The sequence below is a fragment of the Siphateles boraxobius genome, unplaced genomic scaffold, assembly GCF_051911475.1.
Source record: "Siphateles boraxobius isolate OS27281-9 unplaced genomic scaffold, OSU_SipBor_1 46, whole genome shotgun sequence".
Taxonomy (NCBI): domain Eukaryota; kingdom Metazoa; phylum Chordata; class Actinopteri; order Cypriniformes; family Leuciscidae; genus Siphateles; species Siphateles boraxobius.
Window position 1 is genome coordinate 2735499 of NW_027509097.1, and position 17002 is coordinate 2752500.

The 17002-nt window shown below is 38.2% G+C and overlaps 1 protein-coding gene and 1 long non-coding RNA gene across 2 annotated transcripts in view; one reads left to right on the forward strand and one right to left on the reverse strand.

Moving 5' to 3' along the window:
- Window positions 1-3454: 3454 nt before the first annotated feature.
- Window positions 3455-17002, reverse strand: part of cdh12b (cadherin 12b) — a 194075-nt gene continuing 180527 nt past the window's right edge. The window contains exon 12 of the mRNA XM_077200327.1: window positions 3455-4263. Coding sequence (XP_077056442.1) covers window positions 3740-4263 — 524 coding nt within the window. The 3' untranslated portion in view covers window positions 3455-3739. The remainder of the gene's footprint in view (window positions 4264-17002) is intronic.
- Window positions 5322-5674, forward strand: LOC143709716 (uncharacterized). The gene is made up of 3 exons (XR_013194391.1): window positions 5322-5444; window positions 5526-5576; window positions 5648-5674. It is a non-coding gene; the product is annotated as an uncharacterized LOC143709716 (long non-coding RNA).

The following is a 17002-nucleotide window of genomic DNA, read 5'->3' on the forward strand; positions in this document are numbered from 1 at the left end:
AAGAAAACACCTAGCCTCTTCGCTAGCACTCAAAATACCATTGGTATGCTACTTCCGCCGCCTGACCGGAAGTTGCACCCACTTTATTTTGTACAGTAGCGCCCCCCGGAAACAGGTGGATAGTTCCCTTGCATGCTCTTGTTTGGAAATGGTCTTGTAACCCTTTCAGGTTGATGGGCAGAAACAATTGGTTCTCTAAGATCTTTGCTTCCTCCTTGTCACTGTGTTAACACACCTGAATGCTCTAGACCAGAAAACTGCCAAAACCTCTGCTTTTATAGAGTTGGTTTCACTTGCTGATGATCAATTAATCAAGGACATTTGATTAGCAGCCACTGACTGCAGCTTACCCTCTTAATTCCTATGGAAGAAGTATAGGCCGTATTAAATTTGTCACACATGGCTTCTCCATTTTGTCTTTATTTTTGTTAAATGAACCATGACACTGTGTACTATGTAATGTTCTTCACCTGAGGTTGTATTTACCTAATTTGAAGACCTGGACCAGGGGCCTCATTTATAAACGTTGCGTACGCACAAAAGAAGGCGTACGCTGCTCTCTACGCAATAATTGATATTTATAAAAAGCAAACTTGATGGTAAAATGTGCGGTCCTTCACGCAAGCTCTGACCCAGGCGTACGCACAAAAACGGGTCAAATGAGAAATGGCGACATCGTCGGCAGATGGAAGAAACATGTGAAAGTGTGTGAAACTGTACTAGACTGTTGTGTAAAATAAATGGCAATACTGCCTCTGATAAATAACACGAAGACTTCACAAAGCATGTCTTACAATTAACAGCCTACACGAACACCCCGTTTGATCGATCTGCAACAGAAATGTAAATTAACACATATTTGCAAAAAGAAAAGTGAAATATGTTCTGCAATAATATTGGCATGTTACACAATTCATCCTCATAAATAAGATGGTAAACAGAACGAAATAATGTACAAAACTGATATTCAGCAGATTAGATAGTCAGTCAGATAGATAGATAATTAGGGATATATATATATATATAGATAGATAGATAGATAGATAGATAGATAGATAGATAGATAGATAGATAGATAGATAGATAGATAGATAGATAGATGGATAGATAGATGGATAGATAGATAGATAGATAGATAGATAGATAGATAGATAGATAGATAGATAGATAGATAGATAGATGTATTATTTGTCCACTGGGGAAAGTTGTTTTCATAGTAAAAATGTATTTTTTAAATGTTGGTGTCCCCTTTCCCCCACCCGTGGCAGACACACTCTGGCGACGGAGCGCTAGACGCTTTTTTGCCTCGACTTTGATGTCCGACCATTAGTAATGCCCACACTGTGTCCTCCAAACAACATTTTTCTCCTCTTTTCCACCTCGCCAACGATAACTTCTACTTCACATTGAGTGAAGTTAAGTTTATTTGATTTCCTCTCTGTGTTTGCCATGATTTCGCAATCGATGAATATTTTCTTGTGGGCGTTTCAAGGACTATTTATGGGCAATTATGGGCGTGACATGAAGCCGCAAAAGCTGCGCTACATTTAGAATATTTCTGTGCGTACGCACGTCCTATGTTTCATCCGTATGCCACTTCTGACGCAAATCCTACGCAAAGTTTTATAAATGAGGCCCCAGATGATTTTTTTATTTGCACAGGAAAACCAAAAAAAAAAAAAAAATATATATATATATATATATATACATATGTGTGTGTGTGTAATATGTAAACCAAGTAAAAAATAATACTATTTTTTATTATTATTATTTTCAAACTTAAAATTTGATCTCTAACAAGAAATAAGCACTGTATCAGATATTCACTCTTCTCTGAAACTCATTTGTTTCCAATCATTAGATGTGCAATAAATATATTATTTTCAGTATGATACATGCATTCATGGTGCTTTTCCTCATTTATAAATCATTTTGGATAAAAGTGTCTGTTAAATGATTAAATGTCTTTCTTTGTGCATAAACTTAGTGTACGTTATCTGCCCACAACATCCTAAGTGTTTCCAGCAATTGTGGATTCCTGCTGTTTAATGAGCTCCAGAGCTCACTGCAAAGATCAGCAGATTTTATCACCGTCCGACTTTCCTATGGAGAGAGTCATTAAGCAAATTAGTAATGACAGTCGCATTTGCATATTCATAGAGTTTCCTAGCCTAGATCATGCCCCAAGACAAACAAAGTAATACAAATGCAACAGGTAGAGAGGTTCTCCATTGAGATGCCTGCATGATGATGTTTGGTTTGGTTTCACAGCAGTCTGAGTTCATGTCACATGAATAACTGATATAGAACGGTATATCATGAGCACATTTTTAATTAGCTCTACTACCAAATAAATTAATTTCCCAGTGGATGAATAACCAAAATATGTTTACTATGGTATCCATCTCTTGTCTACTATTTCTGTGAAAGACAGTTGTTTGTATAGTCATTGATTGCTTGTTCATCTAATAAAGTTTCTCTATTCTAATGCTAGAAAACTATCTATGGACTCATCATGGTTGTATTGCACAGAGACTGATGTGCTAACAGTGATATGATGTCCATGTATGTGTGTGTGTGTGTGTGTGTGTGTGTGTGTGTGTGTGTGTGTGTGTGTGTGTGTGTGTGTGTGTGTGTGCATGTGTGTGTGTGTGTGTTTGCCTTATGCAGCCTTCTTTCATTGATTGGCAGTGTGTGATTCAAAAAATCTCCTTTCGACTCAGTGGACACCATTATAAGATCAAAGAGTATATTTGATAACCCATCTCATTTTCAGCAGTCTCTCTCGGTTCTGTCTGTTATATCACCGTATCTCAAGCAAAATCAGACATATAGTTTGGGATTTAGAAATGCAGGCATTGGGGACAAGTTGTTGTCTTTTGGATCTTTGGATTCGACACAAACCCAGAATATGTTTAAGCAGTTGAAATATGCTTTTTTTTTTTTTTTCAAGTGTGGTGTTTATTTAAGAAAACTGTGTTTATTACAGGACTCAACTGTAATAGCTCATGTTTAGCCCTAAAGTAGATTTTTTTACAACAAGTCTATACAAGTTCCTCTTGGGACTACAACGTCCATGTCCTCGTGAGGAGAAAATAATTATGAAAATCCTTGTGTCTTCAAAAAAATAAGAAATCCATATTCGATTTGAAATCATGATAAATAGATAAATACATAACAAAACGTTACAACCCGTCTCAACAGCCTCACAAATAAATAAATAGAATCATAAATAACATTCAACAAACATCTTTGGCCAAATGAGGCCCGTGTAGACAATTCCTCCTCAAAACTCCCTCCAACGAAGCTTGGAATTAGGGTCAGCTTCGGGAAGGACGCCACTCATCCTTAAGAAGGGTGACAAAACAAAGCTAAACCATAAAAAGAAGAATAACAAACCAACTCCATTGAGGCACTTTTTAAGGATGTCAGAAAAATTTGCATCTTCTATGTGTTTTTTTTTTTTCTTGTTTTTTTTTTTGTGAAAAGCAAAGCTGAATAAATACGACCAAAATACCTCCAACGTTCATTTACAGATAACCCGACGGCTGAATTTTATTCTGGCTTGCTTTATCCTCTCTTGTTTTGAGTGTGAAATCAAGGCAAACTAAAAAAGAAAATGGTCAAAAAGAACCACTACAAAATAATACAATGGAATCATGTAAAAAGAAAAGTCAGAGTTAAACACACATCTACGTTTGTTTCAAAGCAAAGCAAAAACAAAAAACAAAAAAAAACATCAGTGTTTGTTTTCAGTGGCGGTGCTGGATGTTACATCTGATTGGCTCTCTGATCTTTCTCCAAATATCCCTGCGAGGGTTTTGAAGCGAGGCCCCCACTCGTTGAGGTAATCGTAGTCCTCCTCTGTTTCACCCTTTACAGACTCTATAGAGCTTAAACTCTCGGCCACCGAGCCCTCGCCCTCGTAGGCGTATGTGGCCAGCGAGTCGTATGGCGGGGCAGAAGTGTCACCATCGTGCTCTTGCAGCCGCTGACTGATGAAGTTGCTGATGTCAGCGCTGTTCTGAGAGGCTATTGGCCGCTGTGGACACAAACCCAACTCTGGTTTAACGTCTCGGCGAAACAGATTTTCCTTGATGACTTTGGGGTTGCGGAGGGTGCCCATGTCGAAGGCGTGCGTGTCCTCCTCGCCTCCTCCTTCATCGTCGTAATGGATGACGTTGTCACGGATGTCCTCTTTGGATGTCATAAGAGTCTCTTTCTTCTTCTGCCGCCGAACCCCCACGTAGAGTACCACGATCACTGCAGGAAACACACAAGCAGAACAAAAAATAAAATATATCACCAGGATGCTTTCAGAATGTGATACAACAAGGTCTCTAAAGCTCCCCTGAAATTGAAATCATGTGGATTTTAGTTTCTGACTGTCAGGTTTGAGGTAACAAATAATAGTGCATTCTTAGTAATCTTTTTTTTTTATCTTTTACAGATTTTTTTACTTAAAAAAAAAAATATATATATATATATATATTTTTATATACAATTTGACTGTCAGGTTTGAGATCAACTTGTCACTGTGACAACTGTCTTGGACTGTGTTTTGCCCTCTGTGTTTGTGCACTATGTGTTTTCTTGTTAATCAGTTTCACCTGTCATCATCCTCATCAGTCATCACTCACCGTGTGCACCTGTTGCCACATAATCTCCTAATTTGTCTGTGTATAGTCTCCCTAGTTTCAGTTCTTCCTGAGGGTTGTTTCATAAAAGCCGCTTAGAAAAGTGGGGATTAAAGTCCAAAACCTGACTTGAATGAGCCGAGCTAAACATCCGCACTTAAATTGATTCCATAACAGTAAGTTGAGGATCATGTGATCTTACTAATTTGAGTCAGGTTTAAATAGTCTAGATAATTGCGCGTGCATGCCATTGTTTAAAAGTCCTGAGAAGTCGAGCATGGGTCAATCGATTTACTGTGGGCTACCATGGCAACAATAGGAAAAGATAGAACAGCGATGTTCACCGCAACGGAACAGCATTTGCTATTGGAAACATATGAAGAATTTAAAGATGTCATCACCAAAAAAGGCAATACAGCGGTATCACCTAAAATCATATCACATAGTATAAGGAGTGAGTATATAAAAGGTGTGTGTGTGTTTTATTGTCATTATTCCTTCCTGACTAACTGATTTCCTCCTTCCTTAGGCATTGTAAGCGTAAGTACATCATAGCAGTAATGTCATGTAGAGGTACTTGTGCTACTGTAATGGTGCATTTTGGTACAAAAATATAAAAAAAATTCTATCAAGATTCTGTATGCTTTATGGATCCACCAGACATCATGTTGCCTGTGAGTATGAGACCTTTTAAATCAGTCATGTAAGCTAATGAGTTTAACTGAGTTTAATCAGTGGTCACAGGGAGAAGGCCCATCAGTTGAGGAGGATAAGGAGACTGTGTCTGTATGTTCAAGGAGGCCTGAGGTACTCACAGGTTCCATGCTATACTGTATTGAATATTAAAAAGTGTACTTGTGTGATAAAATGATCATAATCTGATTTCAGGATGCTGACACTGTTCTAGAGCCCTCTCAGTCTGGGACCACATGTGACAAAGTGAGTATTAAGAAATGAAAACAATGTGACAAGAGTATTCAATGAAATAACTTAAATCTATGTTGCTACAGAACCCAGAAAACATAAAAGGAGTGTATAAACGCAACGTCCTTATACAAATGGAAGCGATTGGTATCGACATCCAGTATAAAAAAACTGAAGATGAGGAAGTTGGAGCTGGAAATTCAACAGCTACAGAAAAATGCAAGTAGAACTACCATTTAAAAAAAAAAAAAAAATTAACTTTTTGATCACTTCCCACAACATTTATTTGTGTTTTCACCCCTAACAGGCAGATTCACTCTGAATAAAGACAAATTACATTAAATACTTTGACTTCTGTGTGTTTAGTTCAACTAAGGAGAAAGTTGAGGGGCCAGTGGAAAATTTTAAAGGCTACACATGGTTTAGACCATATTAAGCAAAATAATTATTTGCATATGTGTCTCATATAAGTCTGCCTGTATCGTTTTCTTCCAATACTGCTTCATTGCCCCAGTCTTCCTCTTGAACCATCATTGGTTGCCTCTCTCTCCTCAGACAAGCAATGTTATGGAGCACTACACAAGCAACTACAATGTCACACGCCCTAGGTGGAGTCCCTCTGAGGTGCTTCAGGCACTGAAACCTTGACTTTATCAGCCCAAATGCCATCTCAATACGACCTCTTGTGCGTGCATGGGCAATGTTGTAGCGGTGCTGTGCCTCTGTCTGGGGCTCCTGATAGGGAGTCAAGAGGTAAGGCAGGCATGGGTATCCCTTGTCTCCCAGCAAAACTCCTGAGAATTGTCCTGCATAGACAGAATGAATATATATATATATATAGATATATAATGTAGTTTTTTTTTCTTTTTTTTTTAGGACTTTTTGCGATTAAGTGATTACTAGCATACCTCTTGCTAGTTGCTGGTAGAGAGATGAGGCTCCAAAGATTCTGGAGTCATGCACAGAGCCTGGCCATTTGGCCTCTACATTTGTGATGATGCAATCTGCATCACTTATCTAAAATAAATTAAACCTGTAGGTCACTACATTTTAATTGCAATGAACTAAACACTGGTGCTCAGCTTAGTACAGAACACTCAGTGCTAGAGCATAGCCTTCAATATCAACTCAGTGGGATCATACCTGTACATTAATGCTGTGTACTGATTTCCTATTCACAAAGTCCGCTTCATGTGGACCAGACGGACACTTAATACGCACACTGGTGCAGTCCAATGCACCGATAACATTTGGGAAACCTAGGAAAATTATTTGTTTGTTTTAAATATGTCCCATGTAAAATCAACAGTCAAGAAATATTTCCATGTTTTATAGATATTTGAACTTCATAGCTATTCCATGAAAGGCATGTTTAATGGTACGAATAGCTTTGTTGCCAGGGAATGTGATGAACACATTGAGTAGTCTTTTTAAAGAAAGGTACACAGTTAGTACAGAACGGCAAACTGATGCTTTGCTGATATTCTCTGCATCTCCAACTGTGTACAAAAATGTTCCACTGGCAAAAAAGCGAAGTGCAATGCACACCGTCTGTGGGACTGTGAGCGCTCTGTTGTGGCGTGTATTATTTGCAATGTATGGGCTTAGTAATCTACAAATATATGCAATCCCATCTCTTGAGAACCCATATCGCTCATACAGGTAGCTGTCATTAAAAGCCAATGGGTCTGACCTGTCTCTGAAAGTTCTCTCTCTTTGAAATGTCCTCCGCAAGACTATAGCCCCCTCATCCACCACCTCATCTATGAAAGGACACGCCATGGTTAAGTTTGGAAACGAGTTCAGCTCCCTATTTATATACTTTTAATTAATTAATTACCAAACTCATTAACCAAACTCACCAATTAAACACACAAGTTTTGAACATTTCTTAGTGTATTTATACCTTATAATTTCTTACATTTATTAGTAAAGTACATTTCCGTCTTTATTTATTTATTTAAATTTTTTTATTTATTAATAGTGGTTAAGTAAAATAAAATGACATCGAAATACCAGCAGGTGATTATAAATGGTATGCTCGTTAAGCCTGAACTCAGACTTAGCCTTACAGTTAGCCTGCCCTGGACCAGGTTAATTTGCCAGCATAAGTTGCCGGGGTAACTAAGTTTGAACTTTTTTAAGTTTATGAAACCGAATCTACCAAAAATAAGCCTGACTAACCGAAATAAGCCTGGCTTATACTCTAATCTTGGTTTATGGAACAACCCTCTGGTCGGTTCTACGTCTTTATTGCTTGCTATTTTTGGTACGTGTCTTGTTCATAAATAATAAAAGGAGTTTGATTGTTATCCGTTGTCTTCCTGGACGTGCCTCACACAGACGAAGCATGACAACTATCTATCTATACTGCATAAATCATCTTTTCTTTTTCTTATACTGGTTTTATACTTAAATTAAATATATATACAAATACATATATATATATATATATATATATATATATATATATATATATACAAATATACAAATACAAATATATATATATATACAAATACAATTTTATAATTGCGGATATTTATAAAAAAAAAGCTTTTCCTTCCTGGAATCAAAATAGGAAATATGTCAACAGGATTTCAGCAACTCCTTCTGGGAGCTATTTTGTGTATTTTTATTTTATTTTTGGCATATATTCAACAAGGTGGAGATATATCCATAATGATATGATACCATTATGCAGTTGCTCCAGATTTGTTGTGTGAAACAAATCTGTTGTGTGTCTGTTTACACACATTTTACACACAGTAAAAAGTAGAAAACCCCAGTAGATCAATAGTTTCTGAAATACTCAAGAACAGCTACTTGAGACCAGCCCTTCTGGCACCAACAACCACGGCACATTCAAAGTCTGTTAAACCACCTTTCTTGCCCATTCTAATGCTCAGTTTGAACTTCAGCAGATCATCTTGACCATGTCTACGTGCCTAAATACAATAAGTTCCTGCCATGTGATTGGCTAATTAAATAGGTACATTAACGAGCAGTTAAACAGTATACCTTATAAAGTGGCCAGTGAGTGTGTATATACTGTATATACACTCACCTAAAGGATTATTAGGAACACCGTACTAATAATGTATTTGACCCCCTTTCGCCTTCAGAACTGCCTTAATTCTACATGGCATTGATTCAAGAAGGTGCTGAAAGGCATTCTTAAGAAATTGATAGGATAGGATAGCATCTTGCAGTTGATGGAGATTTGTGGGATGCACATCCAGGGCACGAAGCTCCCGTTCCACCACATCCCAAAGATGCTGTATTGGGTTGAGCCATAAAGGGATGGACATGGTCAGAAACAATGTTTAGGTAGGCCGTGGCATTTAAACGATGCCCAATTGGCACTAAGGGGCCTAAAGTGTGCCAAGAAAACACCCCTCACACCATTACACCACCACCACCAGCCTGCACAGTGGTAACAAGGCATGATGGATCCATGTTCTCATTCTGTGTACGCCAAATTCTGACTCTACCATCTGAATGTCTCAACAGAAATCGAGTCTCATCAGACCAGGCAACATTTTTCCAGTCTTCAACTGTCCAATTTTGGTGAGCCCTTGCAAATTGTAGCCTCTTTTTCCTATTTGTAGTGGAGATGAGTGGTACCCGGTGGGGTCTTCTGCTGTTGTAGCCCATCCGCCTCAAGGTTGTGGGTGTTGTGGCTTCACAAATGCTTTGCTGCATACCTCTGTTGTAATGAGTGGTTATTTCAGTCAAAGTTGCTCTTCTATCATCTTGAATCAGTCGGCCCATTCTCCTTTGACATCAACAAGGCATTTTCGCCCACAGGACTGCCACATACTGGATGTTTTTCCCTTTTCACACCATTCTTTGTAAACCCTAGAAATGGTTGTGCGTGAAAATTCCAGTAACTGAGCAGATTGTGAAATACTCAGACCGGCCCGTCTGGCACCAAAAACCATGCCACGCTCAAAATTGCTTAAATCACCTTTCTTTCCCATTCTGATATTCAGTTTGGAGTTCAGGAGATTGTCTTGACCAGGAACACACCCCTAAATGCATTGAAGCAACTGCCATGTGATTGGTTGATTAGATAATTGGATTAATGAAAAATTGAACAGGTATTCCTAATAATCATTTAGGTGAGTTTATATTAGTGGTGGGCCGTTATAGGCGTTAACGTGCTGCGTTAACGTGAGACTCTTATCGGTCGATTAAAAAAAATATCGCCGTTAATCTATTCTCAAAGTTGGGTTGGGATCATAAAATAGCTTTTTCGAATATCGTTATATTTTCGCGCAAATCGCGCAGCAGGGTATTTTCCTGTCATGGACACAAGGTGTATACTTTTAAATGTTACGTTGATCGTTCCTCTCGTTACTTTACATTTTGTTAAATGAGTTTATTCCAAGCGCGCTGTATCTTTTTTATGGGCATGAGCGATGATCAATTTACAAATGAATCACTCTTTTGGGTCAATTCTGTCCAACACTGTTTGGGTCAAGACTTCATCAAACAAGTTGGCAGATCTGTCTAAATCGGTTCGCGAATCAGTTCTGTTCAGTTCAGCAAATCTGCAAATGCATCATATTTTTGCCAGCGATGAAGATCTTTATTAATTGAACATCTTCGTAAGCTGTCTGTGAATGAATGATTCCACAGGACGATACATTCGATTTCATTTCATTCAGGTAATACATTTTACAACCAATAAGATTATTACACCACGATAGCACTACTAAAAAGTATGACATTATCCGTTGGACATATACATTAATTTATAGGCTACAAAATAAATAAGCTACCATTGTGTTCAGTTTATGAAATGAACACCCGCCATCCCGCGGTAATGTGTGTGTATTGCCCAGGGGAATAGTCACACGAATAGTTTACATTGATTGAAACTAATTTGTTTAAAAAGGAGGAGGCTATTGCCGGTAAAGGCAGGTTCACATAAAATCATTATGACATATGACATTATTTTTTGATCTAACGAGCATCTGGTTTGGCGATGCAAAAACGGACTGTAGCTACGTCGTGCTTATTGTTTTTTTCTTTTTCCAATTAGCCTACAATGTTAAAAAAAACGACGAAAACATGTTACTTGTTCAATTAATAAACAGTTTGTTTGATGACAAATCGCTAAAGATGAAATTGGCCTCCCTTTCTGTCATTGTAATTGTGCGTTTTATTTCATTATTTTATAAAAAATTTTGACCGATATTCGACTTTTGCTCCTCTATTGTCGAATGGCATTTTTGGCAGAAATTCACATCCCTAAGCGAGGCGAACTATTATCAAAGACTTACTTTTAGTCATTATTTGGGTAGCACACATATTCTGAATGCCTTTGGCAGAATTCAAATGAGCCATTTTAATCTAGATTAATTCCAAGATTCCAGTGAGATTAATCTAGATTAAAAAAATTAATCTATGCCCACCTCTAGTTTATATATATATATATATATATATATATATATATATATATATATACACACACTCACTGTGTAACCCCTGTATGTAACCCCTACAGTCCTACTCGCCCAGCAATGAGCGGGACTCAAATGGGGTCTCCAGCATGGGAGGCAGGCGTGCTAACAAGGACACTAAAGACCGCAGTCTCTAACATCAGTCGCTAGTGCGCCTCTTGAGATCAGGGGAGTGAGGTTTACGTGATCTGGCCTCCGTTACCACGAACCCTATAACCCGCTGCAATGCTGCGCCAGGCAAGACGCAAGTGTTTTTTGCTAGTTTCAGCCTGATGCAGTTTTCATTTTCACGTCCTGTGCCACGTTGTTTAAATAGCAAAGGCGCATTGTTGGCTATTTTGAGGCAAATGAAATAGAGGCGCAGTATTTTTTTTATTTATTTAAAGCTGCAGTCCATAGTTTTTCCTCTTTGTCACCATCTCTGTTCGAAATCGGCAATTGCAGTTATTCAGGGAATTATCAACTTAGCGTGCGTTGTGCCTCGGCACCGCACTGCGCGGATGAATTAAATGTTTTGAGGAGAATGTGCGGTTGTCAGTCACCGCGCCGGTTCCACCGCACAGATTCTACTTTTTGGAAGTATGACCAACATAAGATTTTTCACCTGAAAATGTCATCTGAACAAGTAAGTAACATTCACTTTTGTTTTGACCAACTAAGGGAAATAAGCATTGCAGTAAATCGCGCTGATTAAATCTAACAATCGCTTATCATATCACATCAAACCGTGCAAATTATATTTTGTTCTCAAATTGTTAATGTTAACAACATCAGCACTGCGTGACTGCATTTAATGCCCTTCTGATATTTATCCTTATTTTCGCATGGGCCCGGTTGCAGTCTAATTTTTTTCTGTAACCACTCCGAAGCCCAAAGTCTTTTGCATTTTACAACAGGTGAATCTCCAGTTGTCACTGGTGATTGTCGTTTGAACCTTTCTGGATCTGCCATCAAATTGATAAGTTTAATTATATCAAGTGCTTTGAGAAAAGGCTATAAATCTCCACCCCCAACATCCTCACACGCAACATAGCCTACTAGCCGAGACATCTTCTTTATATGTACAAATGTGACGTAATGACGCAAAGACATGCTCAAATTTTCCGCGGACATCCACCAGTACCACTGGAATTAAAAACATTTATTACAGGCTATACCGTTCATTGAATCAAGCTAAGGCAAACAGACAGTTTTGAACACTGGCTGGTTATGTATTTGCTCGAAACATTATTTTGGATCATTTTTAACCCAAAAAAAGTTACGGAATGCAGCTTTAAAGGGTGCATTAGTAATATGCGCCTAGGCGGATCCACAACGCGCGCACACTCTGCTTATTACTCACACACACACACCGCTTGCAAATTCCACCATGTAAATAGCAATCTGCCATGGCGTGTGCGCAACTGGCTTTTAAAGGGAATAGGAAATTACACTCTGATTGGTTTATAGAACATTACGCCCAAAACACACCAATTACTCATTAAGAGAACAGGGACAACCCTTTTAGACCTTGTGCTGCGCGTGCCGATTTTTTCCGTTTAAACTAGCAAAAGTGGATTCAGACACGCCCTAAGTGAATTTGTGCCATGCATTTTTGACCATGCGCTTAGATTGTTAAAATAGGGCCCCAGATCTGCAAGGGGGAATCATTCGACCTTGGGTAAAATTCCCAATCACATGGATTCCTACTTGATTTTGTGTTAAATTGACGAACAGCGGTAAATGTGTCTGCATCTTTAGAAAAATATGCACAAATCAGCAAATAAAATCTGAAAACAATGATGAATCATACATTTGAGTTATTTAGCTCATGCATATTGGCTCTAAGGCTAGGTCAAGCCAATATGTATGTGACAGGGGGAAAAACAAACAGGCTATTAGCTTATAATAATTAGAAGGCGAGTCTTCTGTTCCTATAGCCTCCATATTGAGTGTTGTGATTTCTCCCATTCATTCAAATCGTTCTCGTTATGCTGTCTGTACAATCAGGGAGTTAGACAGGCAGAGGCCAGTGGAAACACTCTTCCTCATTTAATCAAGGCGACAACCCCCTCATTTGTCAGAGTTTTCCATGATTGGCAAACGGCTCCTGACTGCAGTCATCATTTAAAGACGTAATGAAAGCTGCAGCAGTAATGTGTGCCCTCCATCTGATGGACTCTCTCACCCATCATGTGTGACTATTTCAGAACCCAGTCCTCGCGCTTTATTATTCATTTTATATTGACTGGCCATAGACAATCATCAACTATAGATAGACAGAACAAAATGATGATGATGATAGATAGATAGATAGATAGATAGATAGATAGATAGATAGATAGATAGATAGATAGATAGATAGATAGATAGATAGCCATGATCACGACATACAAACTGTGTCTCACACTGTTCTGTAATGGAGATCTGTATTTCTTATACGTTCAGGAGGTTTCTAAGTACATACGTTAACACATGTACTATGTTTATTAGTATGCATCAAATTAGAGGAAATTGCTATAAAACAAATAACAAGGTTGTCTATATATGGTCTAACAGTCTAGATCAGTGTCTGTGAGATGACAGCGCCCCCAAGTGACAGATATTTGCATTGTAATTCTCAACCATTGTCAGACATGTAGCCTATTTTCTGAGTCAATGTTTGTGATTTGACTGGCATATGCAGGAGATAAGTTAGAGATTGATAAGCCCTCATCCTCGGTACGCTGATCTCTTGCTCTGTCTGCCATGACTGCATCCGTGGAGTGGGAAATGGGTCAGTCTGACAAATGAAGCACCGATAATGGCTTATCTCCAGCTCGACAATGTGTTCTCTTTCTGCGCTGTCTGTGATCCTGGCTGGCACCTTTAGCAAGGACGCAGTGATGCTGAGAGCTGCTGAGAGGTGTCTGTGAGACAGGTCAGTTTTTAGAGCGCTGCAGCAGTCTCTTAAATACAAGCTGTCATGTAATGATAAAAGATAGATTGACTGTTTTTCTAAATGGTGTGAAGATCAGCTTAATGAAATAGACAGGTAGACCACAGTATTTTAGGACTGAAGGTCATTCTACAAATGGAAGTGGTGTATGCAGTGGGAACAATTAAAGGGATAGTCCAAACAAAAATGAAAATGCTGTCATCATTTACTCAACCTCATCTAGTTCTAAACTTGTCTAGTTCTAAACTTTATGATTTGTGATGTCAGCTGAAAAGAAAAGCCATTTGTGGAGCAATATATTACAAAAACAACCCTTTTCTTTGGAATACAAGCAAAAAGATTTGCATTAAGAAGATTTTGATTTCATGTTGACTTTAATATGGTCAATGTCAAAAATAACTCATCAACTCTGCAAAAGGTCAATCATTTTCTTCTAAAATGTCTCCTTCTGTTAATGCAATTCCAGTTTTCATTCAACCATAATGGCTATTGCGGGAAGGCCTGAATTGTATTTGAGGTCTCGTCGGACCCTCTTCTTTTGTGATTCAACTTAATTTGCTCTACTTTGAAAAAAAAGAAAGCAAAGCCTTGTGTCCTTTGTAGGTGTATTGTGGAGGGATAAAGAAAGGAAATGAGTTGAAATTTGATGGAAACAGAGGAGATGAAAGCATGAATGCTGAAATAGCAGAGAGGAGAATGGGAATGAAAATAGTGACATCTAAACAAATCAAAATGTTAGAGCTCATCAACAGGAAGAGTGTGCGCTCGCTAGACTACTGCTTCTCGTAAATACTACCGTGTATTGCGCACATTATTTTTTGGCAGACATCGATGTCTTGATATTTAAATGATGGATCGTAAGGTATTAATTATTTATTTCTTAACTGGCAAGTATGCAGTGAAGTGATTGATGCCCATGAGTGTGTTTCGTCGATGCATTTAATTCTAATATTCCAACCAATAGCCAGCCTAAGTTTTTGACAGACCGGATAACGTGCCTAAGTACACTGTTTGCTTTCTGGGTAATTATAAAACGTGCTGGAAGCGTTTCAAAATGTTTTTTTTTTGTGTTATTCATTATAATATAATGGCATTAATAAATTATGTTACTCAAGAGTCAGACATGTTTGGCTTGTCACATATGTTACATTCAGCTTTTGCAAATTCGTTAACTTCTGAAAATCAAGTTAATTATTATTTTATTTTTTTACCAGGAAAGGAGTTGCTTTGATGCACAACGTTGTTACTTTTTATCGTGTCTTATAACACTTTTCTTTCTTTTTTTTAAACCCATGGAAATGTAGAACCTGATGTAATTAATAGTGACACAACTTGTTTTATTATTACCCCTTAGCAGATTTTCAAATAGATAGTACTGTTGAAAAGTTTTGGGTACGTTTTTTTAAAGCAATTGACACTTTTATTCAACAAGGATGCATTTTACTGATCAAATGTTACAGTAAAGACAGTTATAATTTCTATTTCAAATAAATTCAGATCTTTTGGACTTCCTATTCATCTATCAATCTATCTATCAGAGTATAGATTACCTCAGTTATCCTTCATTTTCCATGTTCCACTGCGGTCACCGTGATTTTGCCAAGTTAGACATGTTCCTGGATCAACATATTCTGTTGATCCTGGAATTACATTCCTGTCCCAAAATGTAGTCCTTATCCTTAAAACCTACATAACTTTTCCCTAAATCAGAGGGCAATGATAGGTGAATACTACTGATGTCGAAGCACCTTAACCCTGGTTCTAAGCTTAAACTGTAAACTTGTCCCTCAAATCAAATACGCTTATTTCACGCAGCCGTTATTTTGAAATCGAAAGCGAGGCTCCGGTGGGAAGAACCCCGGAAGTAAAGATAAACAACAATGCCTTGGACTACCAACCTGAAGCTGCTGCCGCGATTTACTCTATTGGATGTTAATATCCAATATAGGATATGTAGATATATTTCGTTCCTGCTTATTTTTTTACTTTCTGAAAAAAAAAAGAAAAAAAAAATTATAAATGATTTTCACTGTATATAGTCTAAAGTATGAAAGAAATCTATGTACATTTTTAGAATAACTAATTTCTACATTAAACACAACAATACGCCATCGCATTTGCGACCCCCCTTTGATTAAAGGCGACACTTCCGGTTTTCTTCCCACCGGAGCCTCGCTTTCGATTTCAAAATAACGGCTGCGTGAAATAAGCGTATTGGTTGATCTGAAAGTTGTTCCAGGATCAACAAAGATGTTGATCCAGGAACATGTGAAACTTGGTGAAATCACGTTCACCGTTGGAAGTGAACAGCTGGAAGTTCAATCCTTTCAAAATATAGGCCTACTTCTTTGACCTTGCAGTCTGTCCTGATGACAAAACTTATATCACGCAAACTGTCCACGTTCCGGTCCAGCTCGCAGATAGTCTGTGTGTTGGAATTTTCCTGAAGTATAGGCTTAAGTGTCAGTCCTGTGGACATACACATCATTTCCGACTGAAAGGCTACAGTGAGATCTGTGTCTGAGGTTCATTCGAGGACATCCGAGTGCTAACCTCATTTTGTTGAGCACGCTCTTACTTAATGACCAGCCAGCCCACACAAATTACCATGGAAACGAGGCCATAAAAGTCTCCACTTCATTCCTCACCCTAACACCCCCACACATCCTGTATGCAAATGAACTGGGTTTATAACTCCTGATATTTCCCCATCTAGACCTCAGGGGTTAAGTTAACATGGAGAGTAATTCAGCCTGCATGCGATCTGATGTTAATGACACTCAGAGATTTAGGGCTTTCACTATGACATTGATGGGCGAAGACAAGGCTCATTTAAAGCCGTGCTTATTCACTTTATCAGACTATCCTCCTCCTTACCTGTCTAGAATGGCCAATATACAGGCACTTAATTAACAAGTGTGTTTTAATTAAACCACCCCAGAGTTTCGGAGCGGCATCTAAAAAAAGGGAGTCCAAGAAGCGCCTTAAGCCAGGCGAAAGAAGTCTTCATGAAATCAAAATGAAAATATACTTTTTAAAGTGCATGATTGAATGAT